Source organism: Trichoplax adhaerens, genomic scaffold (genome assembly GCF_000150275.1).
Source record: "Trichoplax adhaerens TRIADscaffold_7 genomic scaffold, whole genome shotgun sequence".
Lineage (NCBI taxonomy): Eukaryota > Metazoa > Placozoa > Uniplacotomia > Trichoplacea > Trichoplacidae > Trichoplax > Trichoplax adhaerens.
Genome location: NW_002060949.1, coordinates 4,984,312 through 4,999,041, shown reverse-complemented (window position 1 = coordinate 4,999,041; position 14,730 = coordinate 4,984,312). Strand labels below are relative to the sequence as shown.

At 36.5% G+C, this 14,730-nt stretch overlaps 3 protein-coding genes across 3 annotated transcripts; 2 read left to right on the top strand and 1 right to left on the bottom strand.

Annotated features, from left to right (window-relative positions):
- Positions 1-3,376: 3,376 nt before the first annotated feature.
- On the top strand, positions 3,377-4,021 carry TRIADDRAFT_16005 (uncharacterized protein; the record flags this gene model as incomplete). The annotated part of the gene is made up of 1 exon (XM_002114447.1): positions 3,377-4,021. A coding segment is annotated over one exon (645 nt), but the record flags the coding sequence as incomplete, so codon positions are not given.
- Positions 4,022-6,695: 2,674 nt separating this feature from the next.
- TRIADDRAFT_28083 (uncharacterized protein) lies at positions 6,696-8,330 on the top strand (the record flags this gene model as incomplete). The annotated part of the gene is made up of 2 exons (XM_002114446.1): positions 6,696-7,996; positions 8,231-8,330. The coding sequence occupies 2 exons, from the start codon at positions 6,696-6,698 to the stop codon at positions 8,328-8,330; spliced, it is 1,401 nt and encodes a 466-aa protein (XP_002114482.1).
- A 913-nt stretch (positions 8,331-9,243) lies between these two features.
- TRIADDRAFT_58352 (uncharacterized protein) lies at positions 9,244-12,498 on the bottom strand (the record flags this gene model as incomplete). Its single annotated transcript, XM_002114132.1, has 7 exons — positions 9,244-9,423; positions 9,702-9,922; positions 10,063-10,218; positions 10,823-10,986; positions 11,425-11,485; positions 11,662-11,878; positions 12,382-12,498. 7 exons carry the CDS (start codon positions 12,496-12,498, stop codon positions 9,244-9,246), a joined length of 1,116 nt encoding a protein of 371 aa, XP_002114168.1.
- Positions 12,499-14,730: the final 2,232 nt, after the last annotated feature.

Sequence of the window (14,730 nt, the reverse complement as noted above, 5' to 3'; positions counted from 1 at the left end):
ATAAGCTAAAACGATCTGAAAAAGCACTTTTAAGCATTCTACTGTAATAAACTGATTAATAATTAAAAATTTTGCTTCTACTGCTTACCATTCGATTTTACCAAATCACCGGTTCTAACTGTCGATAGAGCACTACTATCTCCAGTAGATGCATTTTTTATAGGAGTATTTGATACTAAAGTAGGAGGTTTAAAACCTGATGTCGTGAGGGACCTAAAACCAACAGTTGTGGCAGTTTTATGTTTTACTGGTACTTTCGTAGTGATGAGACGGTGTGTTGCATCCGTATTACCCGTGTCCTCATGTGCTTCAATAGTGGTTTTGCAATGCTCCAATTTATCACTGCATTGACCAGTATCGCCAAGCAACGATGTTTGATTATTCGGTTTCTTGGTCACCGATGTTGCATGCTGTAAAAGTAGCAATCAAATTGCATTATTAATATCAGGCTGCAACACGTTGCCTACGTACGAGATAATCGAAATGATTAACAAAAAATCTTTCATTATAAGAGGTTGAATTAGTTGAGTCAAGACTGATGACCCAACAGTATCAGCGTCCTTCAAAGATACAAAAGTATACTAGTAGTTGAATGAATTTATGATGGAGATATTCATGCACGGTTGGAAATTTTTAGTTAAAGTTATTCTAAATTAAACTAAATTTCAATTGGAGACCTGGCTAGAGAGTGTGCAGTTTTAGTGTTATTACAGGTATGCTATTACAGTACCCTCTCGCTTAAGTAGTGTGCAGTACATTGTCGAATAAATTTGTAGGTAGACTTACTGTAAGGGTAGACTGCAGCTAAAGTCACACTATCTTTTCGAAATTTTAATGTCAAGATATTTTATGAGAGTGTATGTTCAATTTTAAGCTAACAATACGAAATAGCAAGTCGATGGCAGGAAAAGTATCAGAGTAAAATATAACTGAGTGCGTAATCCATTTGTAGTACTAGAAATTATATGTTGAATTATCGCTGCAGTATAGCACTGTAGAGTAGTAACGTGAGGATATTTGTGGTCATTTTTAAAATCTTTATTATTATGATTGATTATTTATTATACTATTATTTTTATTATCCGTTGCGTCAGCTCAATATCCTGCATTGCTTCTCTGTCAAATGACAGCCATAAACATCCATAATAATAATTGTAACACGTAAAATTTACGGATAGCTTAAGATAATTATAATCATGCAATTTATTACTGGAAATTGCCATGTTATGCAATAGCTGCAATCGTATTTTCTGGCGGCATATTCAAAAAAAGGAGCAGTAAAATAGGCAATGTTGAATGACGCTAGTGACTGCACAATTTACCTTAGCATCTTTTGCAAAGGGAACTTGAAATTTAGCACGCTTAGCTGTACTGGAGGTAACAGAAGGGGCAGCTGAACGCCTCATTGAAAATTGTTGATGTTGTTTATATCATGAAATTTCGATTTTATTTGCAGAATTTGGCATCCATTTGTAGTTGATTTTTCACTGTGAATTCACTGAACACCGGAATCCTGCCGGACTGCTTCAGTACCAAACGAAACAAGCTCGATCGTGTTACTTCTTTGGTCCTTTCGGCTGTCCGTCCACCAGCACTCAATGAGGCCACTACAAACGAACGAAACAAGCACGATTTGTGTCACTTCTTTGGTCCTTTCGGGCTGTCCGTCCATCAGCACTCAATGAGGCCACAACAAACGAACGAAACAAGCTCGTTTCGTGTCACTTCTTTGGTCCTTGTTGGCTGTCCGTCCATCAGCACTCAATGAGGCCACTACAAACGAACGAAACAAGCTCGTTTCGTGTCACTTCTTTGGTCCTTGATGGCTGTCCGTCCATCAGCACTCAATGAGGCCACTAGTGCCACTACAAACGAACGAAACAAGCTCGTTTCGTGTCACCTCTTTGGTCCTCGAAGGCTGTCCGTCCACCAGCACTCAATGAGACTAGTCCCACTACAAACGAACGAAACAAGCTCGTTTCGTGTCACTTCTTTGGTCCTTGACGGTTGTCCGTCCACCGGCACTCAATGAGGCCACTACTGTACAGTACTATACGCTGTACTGTACACTGTACTGTACAAAACGAACGAAACAAGCTCGTTTCGTGTCATTTCTTTGGTCCTTGTTGCTGTCCGTCCACCAGCATTCAATGAGGCCACTTACAAACGAACGAAACAAGCACGATTGTGTCACTTCTTTGGTCCTTGTTGGCTGTCCGTCCATCAGCACTCAATGAGGCCACTAGTCCCACTACAAACGAACGAAACAAGCTCGTTTCGTGTCACTTCTTTGGTCCTTGCCGGTTGTCCGTCCACCAGCACTCAATGAGGCCACTACTGTACTGTACACTGTACTGTACAAAACGAACGAAACAAGCTCGTTTCGTGTCATTTCTTTGGTCCTTGTTGCTGTCCGTCCACCAGCATTCAATGAGGCCACTACAAACGAACGAAACAAGCTCGTCCATTTGTGTCACATCCTTGGTCCTCGTTGGCTGTCCGTCCACCAGCACCCAATGAGGCATTGAGGCCACTACAAACGAGCGAAACAAGCTCGATTGTGTCACTTCTTTGGTCCTTTACGTCCATCCATCCACCAGCACTCAGGCCCACGACAGTACAGTACTGTCCATTGTACAGTACAGTACTGTACACTGTACTGTACAGTACTGTACAGTGCTGTAAAACTTTCAGTACTGTAAATGTCAAATGGTACAGTACTATACAGTACTGTACTGTACAGTACAGTTCAAAATTCATTAGCCATGACTGTTATTGCATACTGTACTGTAAAAAAGATTGTAAAATTGTACTGTAGTGAGTCAACGCCTCGGTAGAGTACAATGATATGATTTCAACAGTGCTTGACATCTCCTCGAGCCTCACGCCTCTCTGCTCAGTTCAGGAAGGATTCAAAATGTACATGAAAGCTATTCCTAGCATACGATAAAGTTGCAGTTTATTTATAACTTGGAATTATAATCCTTCTTTGATTGCTTAAACTATCATTTGGATCACTTCAAGAATTAGGCAGAAACTGCCTTCGAACGTGGCATTTTTTCAACACTGCTCAAGCAATTGACTACGATACGAATTTTAGCTTTCCAAAGGCATCGTACACGCACTGTAGATGGTGGTTGAGTAATCCATGACTCGTACATTCAAACGAAAAAGAGCCAAACGATTCGTCACCACTTCTGTTAAAAGAGAATATTTACCTTCATGTTTTATGTGTGCGTTAGGAACTTGTATGATCATGGGGATAGTAATGTATATTGTGTTATTAGTTTATATCGTTCAAGCCAATGTTTTACCCGACGATGAAATGGTATATAAGTTAAATTTCAACAACCGTTCCAGCGCTACACCATGCGATCAACCTGCTTTCGTACTCTTAGTTATTAATTCGTATCCAACTCACTTTGAAAGGCGAAATGCAATTAGACGAAGTTGGGGAGATGGCAAGGAATACATCAATAGGATCAATCATCCTTATGCTTGGAGGACGTTATTTGTCATTGGTAGGACTGGAGACCCAGAAAAGGATAAGAAAATCGAAGAAGAATCTCACATGTATGGCGACTTAGTATTAGGAGAATTTATTGATTGTATGAAAAATTTAACCTACAAGACCTTACTCGGAATGCAGTGGGCTCATCGGAACTGTCAGCCCAAATTTTTCTTCAAAGGTGATGACGATATTTTCGTCAATGCTCCACTCCTATTTGATGCTATCCGAGAATTTGCTCTAACACGATACGACGAAGACGTCTGGATTTGTCGCTCTTCTCACTCTCTTCTAGCTCGTATGGTCGTTCGCGATAGACGGAATAAGTACTTCGTATCATATGAAGATTATCCTGCTGATCATTTTCCTAAATTTTGCTCTGGTTTTGCCTACGTAATGTCGGGATCGGTCGTCAAAAAGTTACTTTTAGCTATCAAATCTGTTCGTGTGATTAGTAGTGTGGATGACGTTTACGTCGCCATTTTGGGTAGACAATTCAATGTCATTCCTCAACATGATAATCGTGAGTCGATATTTTGCTTCATTGAAATATTATATCACCTTTTTTACTGATGCTTTTACTGTGGTCAAGTTTTATCATTGATTCCTGTTAGTTAAAGTACATTTTGCTTAGATGCAAAAGTTACTCATGAAATACTGATTTACAATTACAGAATGACACTACTACGTATAATAGAGTAAAGTAGTATACGCACACACTGTAATTTTCTCTCATTGCCAGTGAATCGTAACTTCAAGTCTTTCATTTTTACGACAGGATTTCATGTTTATTATCCTCCTGAACCTAATCATAACTATACAAGAGGTGAAATTGAGTCTCGATTTGCCGAACATCAAATCCGTCCAAAAGATCAAATTAGAATGTTGCAAATTGCCAGAAAAGTGAGAATAGATTTTAGTGAATTAGCCATCACAGACGATTTCCCTGTTGGAAATCCAACCATTAGATGCCATTCTCATCCGTTAGACGTTTGATTAGTTACAGTATAAGCCATTACATTATTTCATATATAAATATATTGCGATTTGAACTGTATAAACCGTTCAATTTTATTAATTGACGCTCAGTTGATGACATTCATTGTATAAATTGATAGGAATTGCTAGAGATTATGTATTATATTGTAAACTTTACATGATAGGTGTTAATTATCGAGATAGCCCTCTAGCGTGTATTGTATTCTGGGGTGTCGATGATTTACTATATCGAAATAATCGCCATTACCGACTGGTAGGTTGACTCGTATACCAATAATAACCAGATATTCGTTCTGTGCGAATTAGAGAATAATACTTTGTATATATTGCACACATTGTATGATATACATAAGGCGTATACCTATTCAATTGGGCAGCCAATTTGAAGATTTGATTGTCATCTACTCTTACTAATCCTCTTTAGCGTCCTAAAATTTATTCAACCTATTTGATATCTATTTATTATATATACATATATAAATGGATAAATATACAGATATAATGTGAGGCTATATATAATGAATACTGTACAGCCAAAAAACTTCAGTTGATGGACATTGTGCCAAATGTAGCTGGTAGGGCCATTCTTATACGACTCGATTCTCGCTAATACGTATCTACTTATACTGCACTCATAGTCAGTTAAATTGACGTATTACAAAAAAATTTAGTACGTAGTTTGCAGCTTATCGTGGATTTGTAGAGGAATGTAGGCATATTTATATTTTTCACGACGCTATCATCATATTATTATCTTTTGTTGAGTATATAAATAAAGTAACGAAGCTGCGAGGTCAAATGACAATGGCAGCGGCAAAGTGTTCCATTTTCTCTATGTAAGCTATATTTTGTTGAGTTATAAAAGAACTAGCGATACTGATGTTGTTTACGACTATCAATTCAGCGTATCACCAGTTATAGCCATTTTTTTAATGCAGTTAGCGGAGTCTTACATTAGTACTCTTAAGAACTTCATATTGGTTGCTTATTGGTATACAATAGTGTATACTCGTACAGGTGAGTCCTTCATGTTCATACAATATCCAGTAGTGTAGTATAGTACTATATTACTAGCAATAAGTAACTATAACTAGTAAGAAGTTTAAATTAGCAGAAATGGCAATACGTAGGAAGCCCAGAAAGTGCATACTGACAAGTTACTACCACTACCATCACTTTATATACTGCTCCAGGTTTCTTAACAGTAATACTTTCAGCTCTATCTACAGTATTGAATACTGTAGATCCGTTTACACGAGCGGTGAATCAATTATTTTATACTGTATATATCCCTAACCCTAACCCTAGCGAATGAATTATTAATATTATAATTAGTTACTAGATACAGTACTGTAGTTTAACTACGGTCATTTTTATACACTCTTTTCATTAGAAAATATTGCATGATTCTGCTATTTCTTACTCCATGAATTCATTATAATTAATTATTTAATGAATTAATGTATAAAATCCACGCAATATGCTATTTAAAGTACAATCTTCTGTGAATAACCTGAAAGTTAGTAGGATCTTACCAAAAATACATACTAATTAAATTAAATAAACTACTGTATACGGTTAACTAAATTAATTGATACAGTTAGTAATCCGTAGAAGCAATTCGTAGCGAACAGTATGTGCCAGAGTAATATCATGGGCTTAAAGAAAAAAACCTGCCGCTTATGGCACTGTACACTGCAGTATTCTGCAACTTCCATCTTATTCATTTCGAAATGCAAGATTGTTTTCTCGCGTCCAATCCGACTCCAATCTACTATAGCACTCATGAAGGCCCTCCAAATATTATATTTATCTAGACCTGACAAATAATTTATCACTACCGTTATATGTTATGGTCTAGGCTCTCCAGGTGTCGAAGTTGTTGCTGGGATACTGTAAATTTTATACAATCTCTAGTAAGTACTCTACAGTACAGTACAGTACACTAAACGCTACAATGCAGAGTACTGTGGTTCAGTGCAGTACAGTACTGTAGCCTTCATGAAGGTAACCCTTATGGTACGGTACGGTATGTAACACAAAAGTGAATAATTTGCATGCGAATCATGTGATTCAAGCTCGAAGCAGCGATACGGTGACACTGGAAGTCGGTAACCTTGCAACCAGTCAGGAAAATCTCGCCGACAAACATCAAGCATTTTCCCTCCAATCGACTACCAATATCGACATGAATTCTCGCTATTTTGCTGGCGTTGTTGTCGTTCTTTTTTCCTTTTTAGCTTTATGCAAGAGCGATACACCAGCCAATTGTACTTATGGCGATTCCGTTGGTACATGGGTGCTGCACTTGGGTGTTGATGGAATGACCAAGAAAGTGGATTGCTCTAAAAATTTCAAGATTACCAACAACTATACTGTTCACCTACTCTTTCCCGATAAAGCAGTCGATGCTGCTGGAAATGTAGGCTTTTGGACAATGGTTTATAATCAAGGATTTGAAATTGTCTTAGCTGGTAGAAAATACTTTGCATTTTCCAAATATGTTAAGCACGGATCAAAAGTAACCAGTATGTGCGATCAAACCCAACTTGGATGGGCTCATAGTACCGATAACAGCAATTGGCAATGCTATTATGCTACTAAAATGCATCCATCAGGTACTGAAATTCGTACTCACGATCTAAGAGAGCAAATTGTTCTACAAGAATTTCAAAAACATCGTAAATATATACCCAATAAAGATTATATCAATCAAATTAATAGTGCACAAAGCTTGTGGACTGCTACTGAATACCCAGAATATGAAGATTTTACTCTAGCTGAATTAAATATGCGATCTGGTAGACCAACTGTACCCAAATCTTTCGCTGGACCTCGACTTAGGATGAAACGAGATAGACTATCTCGTAACAGTGACGAATTTATTTACTTCCCAAAACAGTTTGATTGGCGTAATGTATCCAACGTGAACTACGTATCGCCTGTCAGAAATCAAGGAGCATGTGGTAGCTGTTACGCATTTAGTTCCATGGCAATGTATGAAGCTCGACTCAGAGTGCTAAGTAAGAATAGCGTAAAAAGAGTAATGTCTCCTCAAGATGTTGTCAGTTGTAGTGAGTACGCGCAAGGTTGCGCTGGTGGTTTTCCATACTTAATAGCTGGTAAATATGGTGAAGATTTTGGCTTAGTTGAAGAAAGCTGCTTCCCTTATAATGGAAAAGACGAACCGTGTAAAGAAACCAAATCGAAATGCCGTCGCCATTCGACCACGAACTACTATTACGTTGGTGGATTTTACGGTGCATGCAATGAATACCTTATGATGCGCGAGTTGGTAAAGAATGGCCCTATTTCTATTAGTTTTGAGGTTTATGGCGATTTTAAGCATTACAAAGGTGGTATTTATCAGCATACCGGATTAGGAGATAGTTATAATCCATGGCAGATTACCAACCATGCTGTTTTATTAGTTGGCTATGGAACTGACCAGAAATCTGGCAAAGACTACTGGATTGTTAAAAATTCTTGGTAAGTCAGTCATGAGTAATCAATTGATGTAACCGATATGATGATGTATGCTTATAGATTATCTCGACATTGAATTTTTTAATTAGATTCTTTGTGCTTACTATCTAAAGAAGATAAATATTTAATTATCGCATATATACAAGATCAACTTAATTAACAATTATCCTTTTATTACCTTAACTCTGATAAATATTTCAATCTTATTTCTAAAAAAATATAATACTTATAATGTAGGGGAACAAAATGGGGAGAAAATGGCTTTTTTAGAATCCTTCGTGGTGTTGATGAATGCAGCATTGAGAATGAAGCTGTTGCTGTCACCCCTGTGGATTAAAAATAAATGCATAATTTTATGATAGTCATATTTTAGTCTAGTACACTGTAAGAAAATTTCTAAATTTTTACGTAAAGTATTCAAATCATTTTCTGTATTTCATATAGACGCGTGATGTAGGTAAGCGCATGATATCATATTACAAGAATGAAATATTAATACTATAGCTTAATGTGTAGCAGTTAAAATTTGATCGATTTTGCCCTAATAAATAAAGAAAAGAAATTAGAGTTGCAGTACCTCGTTTGTATTTTAATCCAACTCTTGACACATTTTACGCTTTGCATAAGCCAATTTGGTAGCCTAGTATATCTTAACTATGATATAATAATAGTAGTCGTCTTCTTCTGACACTTACAGCGCATATTATTAACTGACAACTGATCTGAATTTACGGTATTTACGGTCAATTAACTATTTTGTTATAGTTAAAGGCTTCTCCTTCTATGTACTGTATCATGAAAGGCATTAAGCAATAAGGCTTGCCAGCTTCGTTTCATAGATAGGTGTATCACTTTTCTTATTCGATCTTGTGCCTATACATTGAAAATACTGTGCCTTTTCTAAAACTATAAAGTTATAGCAAGGAACTAGCGGATTAAATTATTAAAACATTCCTGCTCTGAATCAGTAATTAACAACTGCTGCTTGTAACTATGAAACAAAATTTAATTATAAAGCCGTTTATAATCAACAATTCATAGTAATTTTATTGAAATAGAAGCATCTATTATGTTACTATCCAGTATGTTTTATCTAGAAAAGACAAATACAAGCCATTCAATTCGCAATCTGTCTGCGTAAACATATATATATATACGAGTATGTATATTAGTTATCGTACGGTGCCACCGCATGATCACGATATAGATTAGTGTCATACAATTTTAAAGTGAAAATGACATAAATATCGTCAATTACGACGAAAAAACTTAATCGATCTAATTGATACTAAAGAGCTACTTAACGTTAACAACAGAGTTAAAATTGAAATAGTTAGACGTTCATATACATCTAGTCTCAAAATAAATGTACCCGTTGCTGAAGTGAGATAAGCATCAACCATAATAAAATCGTTAATATATTCGTATCGCTATACACAGTAAATTTAGTGCCATATGATTATGACTTTGGATTTATAAGAATTAGTCCCATAGCAGTCTGTATGCCATTTGAAAACTATCTTTCTCCGACTGCTAAAGTATCACTGTCAAAACAGCAGGTTAATAATTTCTCACAATATTGCAGCTCTTCCTGTAAATCAATATTTGATAAAGTTAACGGCACTCATCATAGCGATAGTACTGTAAGCTGCTCTTGCTATAATTACTACGTTTTAATACGATGATTACAAAAGTTATCGTAATATACCTGCTGTGAATCACGTAATTCAGGGCTAGATAAAATTTGATCTTTGATCGAGCGTAGTGATTTTTCAAATTCAAGATGCGATTGACGGCATGCTTCAACGGCAGGAGCACAATTATCGGTTATAGCTACTAATGCGCTCAAGACGTGTTCATGGTAGCTATTGTGAGGTTCCTGCAAAATCACAGCAAGGTGATCAACAAATCCAACGCGAAGTAGAATATCTAGAACAGAAATTAAACAATCACAAAACATAGTTAATAGCCATACAATAACCAAACGATATTAATGTACATTTAAACCCAATACTTTTTGGCATATTTTGGTATCATCATGCTGGTAATATTAATTGGAATAATCTTACCTTTAATTTCAGGTTGATGAGCACACAACGCTTTACATAAGAAAGCTATTTTAATTCGCAATTTTGGCGCCTTCACTTGTAGGGAACGAACAATAATTGAGTATCCATCGTTTTCAGCGAATGACTCCTGGGCCTTTATGTGCTCTCTAATCAGGCCTATTGTAAGGTAACAGTATTTTATTAGCTTACTTTATAAAAGTTATACTGGATGCCATTCTTTTGCATAATTTGTTTATATGCTATAATTTGACAATATTGTATTTCAAATCCAGATATACTTAAAACTAGAACCATAGTCTACTGTCTACTCATTAATGAAATCAAGACGTTACGAAAAGATTCTTTGCATAAATGTTGCATTAAGCGATCTCCAGTTAGAAGATATAATTTATTAGATGAATGATTTACGTATACATATTGCGCAGGCAGCGCAGTTGAAGATTTTCTAAAAAGAATTTTAATCGCTACGATCGTGTATCTGTTAAGACTATGAATGTACGATAGAGCAAAAATGACAAACAGCCTATCATTCATTTGTTAATGAAAATATACTACACGGCTAGGATGCATCCGGATGTACTACATTGCCTAATCTATAGGACAGTAAGGCTTGAAACTTTCGACTGTAGCAATAAATAACTAGAACTAGCTTTATGACAGAGGCAATTGCTATCTTCGTAGCCGATACATGCTCAATGATATTTCAAAGTATACAGCATGATGTCATAATAGAGTGCTTTCAAATAGTAGTTCCTCTCACCTGATAATGCATATACGCATTTAACCTTAACTTCTGTCACATCCGAGTTTTGCAACAAATTTAGTAACGGCTGAATAACTTTGCAACGAATAGCAAAGTCTTGACACGATGGATTGTTTTGAGTGACGGTGGCAATTACGTTACATGAGGCAATAATGATATCACTGAAATCATTAATTCGTTCATAAAATGTTCATATTAGCAAGATCAAATCAAATACCATACAGGTGTCACTGTAAAGGACTACAGACAATTTATAAATCCAATCTGAAATTACTTTACAGCGGAACATAATCCCGTCATGAGTGGGATCAGGGTAACCATAGTATCTTATTAATTGACTGAATTCAATTCAAGCGGTAACATTAGCCGCTAAGGTGTACAGTATACACTAATAGCATATTTGCATCAGACATTAATTTGACACTTTGAACTCCCATATCAAATAGATATATCTTCGAATAGTAAAATGTGATATCACTTCAACCAGGCGTAATTACATCGACATTAAACTGTTCTACAGTAGGTTAAAGTAACCAGCTTCTATTTATATGTAATATTAATACGCGTACTCGTATTACCGGTACAGTGGAATAACTTACTTGTTTTTGATTTCCTCGATTAAATTAACCACATATTTCAATCCACCAATAGTACAGAAATCTAATAATGCAAATAACGAAAATTACATCTACCTACAATCTATAAGAGGAAAACTGCACTATCACAATACTGAATACTGAAGTTTATTTTATTGGAAAAGAAATGCATTGATATTTACATGGAATGAACAAGCTTAACTTTTTAAATGTTATCATGAACATAAAGCAAAAACTTACCTCGTGCATTATCGATCTGATCGATAATTTCAATAATCTCCTCCAAAGCATTTAGAACTAATTTTTTGTCTTCATCGGAATCAGCATAAGTATCAATATTGCGCTCCTTTCGTTTCATTTCCGATTTTTTCAATACTTCCGTACAAGCTTTCAAGCGATCAATTTCACTTTCTGCGCTGGATAAAAAATCTAATGCTGCTCTCAACCAGGTCCGTCTCTTTACATTAATCAATCCATTTATTCATCAATATTAGTATAAGTGTTTCAACACTTCCTGTAGTACTTTCTACGTAGAGTTATAAATCGTATCTCCAATGAGGAGAAGGATCATTTTATGCTAGATCCATTCCCCACGTGTCTATGATATGCAGTTTAAAACCAATACATTTCTGAACCCATTTTCTCGATCTACTACACCATACGTATATGCAACATTACGTGTGTATGAATGTTCTTGTATAGTTATGTTCAAGTCAAAATAAGTTGATCGATTAAGGAAGAGAAAGTTATATTATGCATTGATACTATCCTACTATTGTTCGTCTGTTCAAGATCGTTGTGTCAATGATACAATATGAGAGATTCAACAGTGTTTACTGAATCACCGACTTGAGTATGAAATCAACACTTGGTTGAAGAAAAAACTACTAAATACGATAGTAAACGATCTAGGCTTAGCTAGCATGAAAATCGATCTTTTTCTAACATTGTATAGCTTACATCTTCCGAAATAGGCTGATAGGCAATTTCTCCTCCAGCAGCTGGGGCATCTTGATGTTCTAATGCGAATCGCAACACGCCTTCGATGTTGATTCTCCTTCTACTGCGATCTGCCATGTTTGATTTTAACAAGTGCGCACGCGTTGTGTAGACAGTGCACGTCAAGGAATGTACACTTGTACAGAACATTGTACTGTACAGGCATGAGAAGCTATTGTACTGTACACTGTGTACAGTACAGTACAGTATGCGAGAACGAGCTTAAGGATCAATGGAGCGCTTGAATTAATAGGACAACGTTTCACTCTTATTAGTAAAGAGAATAGATGACTTTGCTGTTGCTAATTGCTAATAGAGTAGAGTACATTGCTATTGCGAGAACTAGCTTAGGGATCAATGAAGCGCTTGAATTAATATGATGACAACGTTTCACTCTTATTAGCAAAGAGAATAGATGACTTTGCTGTTGCTCTTGTACTGTAGTCGGCACTAAGCGCAGTACTCTACAGTACAGTAGTTTGGCGTGCTGTAGACTATACAGTACACTGTACTGTACAGTATGCGAGAGCCAGCTTAGAGATCAATGGAGCGCTTGAATTAATAATACGACATCGTTTCACTCTTATTAGTAAAGAGAATAGATGACTTTGCTGTTGCTAATTGCTAATAGAGCAGAGTACACTGCTATTATACAGTGCTGTACAGTGTACAGTACAGTATGCGAGAACCAGCTTAGGGATCAATGGAGCGCTTGAATTAATATGACAAGGTTTCACTCTTATTAGTAAAGAGAATAGATGACTTTGCTGCTGCTAATTGCTAAAAGAGTAGAGTACACTACAGTACAATGTACAGTACTACATATACTGTACACTGTGTTCAGTACAGTATAATTTGTACTGTAGTCTGCAGTCGGCACTAAGCGCAGTACAGTACTGTACTGTACTCTAGTTTGGCGTACTGTACACTGTACACTGTACACAGTGTACTGTACAGTATTCGAGAACCAGCTTAGGGATCAATGGAGCGCTTGAATTAATTCGACAACTTTCACATTATTTAGTAAAGAGAATAGATGACTTTGCTGTTGCTAATCGAGTAGAGTACACCTTCCATTCGACGGCCACCATAAAACCAAAGGGTGGCTGAATAACTGTATTCAATCGAATAACAGTCTTGTATACCCGTAGTGCAGTACTACAGTACTGTACACCGAAATACCGAATCAAGGACTACTGGAAAAGATTTTTTTTTCTAGTCCTGAACGGTAGTAGCGTATCGTTTTGGTACCGAATTACGGTATTCGACCAGAGACTAATACCGTAGAAGTACAACACAATAAGTAGAGCGAATCACAAGACCGGAAAGAGTCCAAGTCGCCGGGATTTACAATAAGAGCCTTGTCATGTATTCAATTCCGATTACTGGTATGTTGATATAGGCGTAATTATACCATTTCACGCCACAAGCTAGATTGTAGATTTACCCTTTGAATACTCATCATCATTAATTAACGAGCCCAACTGAGTACAAGAAGGATTGACTGCATTCCAGTACAGTATATGCAGTTTTTTGGACCTGGTTGACAATAATACTATAGTGTCCTGAAAGAAAAATTGCCTTGAACTTTTTCTCTTCTTGACCCAGTACAGTATACTATAGTGTCTACAGTACAGTCTACTCTATACAGTATACTGTAGTACTATAGTGTACAGTACAGAACAATGTACATGCATGGGTGACATTTCATTTTGCAAGTCACCACGGATATCGCGCTTTTTGACTGGTTAACGTCACGTCTTTCAACACTGTAGTGTGATTTTTTATTGTCCGGGGCGGTCTCGTATCAGTTACGTCAGAAGATTACGGGTCAACTTTGATTGTACCGATCGACAGTCGTCTCGCTCGCCAGCATAATAAAAAGATTAAGATAAGAGGTTATGTAAACACTACGCGTGCGTGTCGCCGACATTCAAAGCAAACATGGCGACGACAAGGCGTAATATTTCCAATCGCATTTTATTGCTTTTGTCAATACTCTTCGTTTGTGAACATGGTAAGAAATGATCGATAAACTATTTCATCATGTTAGCTCATTTTTTGGCATGATCATAAGGTGTATGGTTTTCTTTTTTAATTTTTCTTTGCTTAATTTACTGGTATGATAAGTTGATAGACTAGCGCTTCTCCAGTAAAATCGTGTATGAAATGGTAAACCGCGAGTAAACAAATTTATTTGATTAATGCAAACTCACAGTCAAAAAAGGTCATGCACGATACCGATGATTGAGATTTCGGCCCATTCAAGGCTATCTTGATTCACGGTCTTGTAGTAGTTCCTTTGGAGGA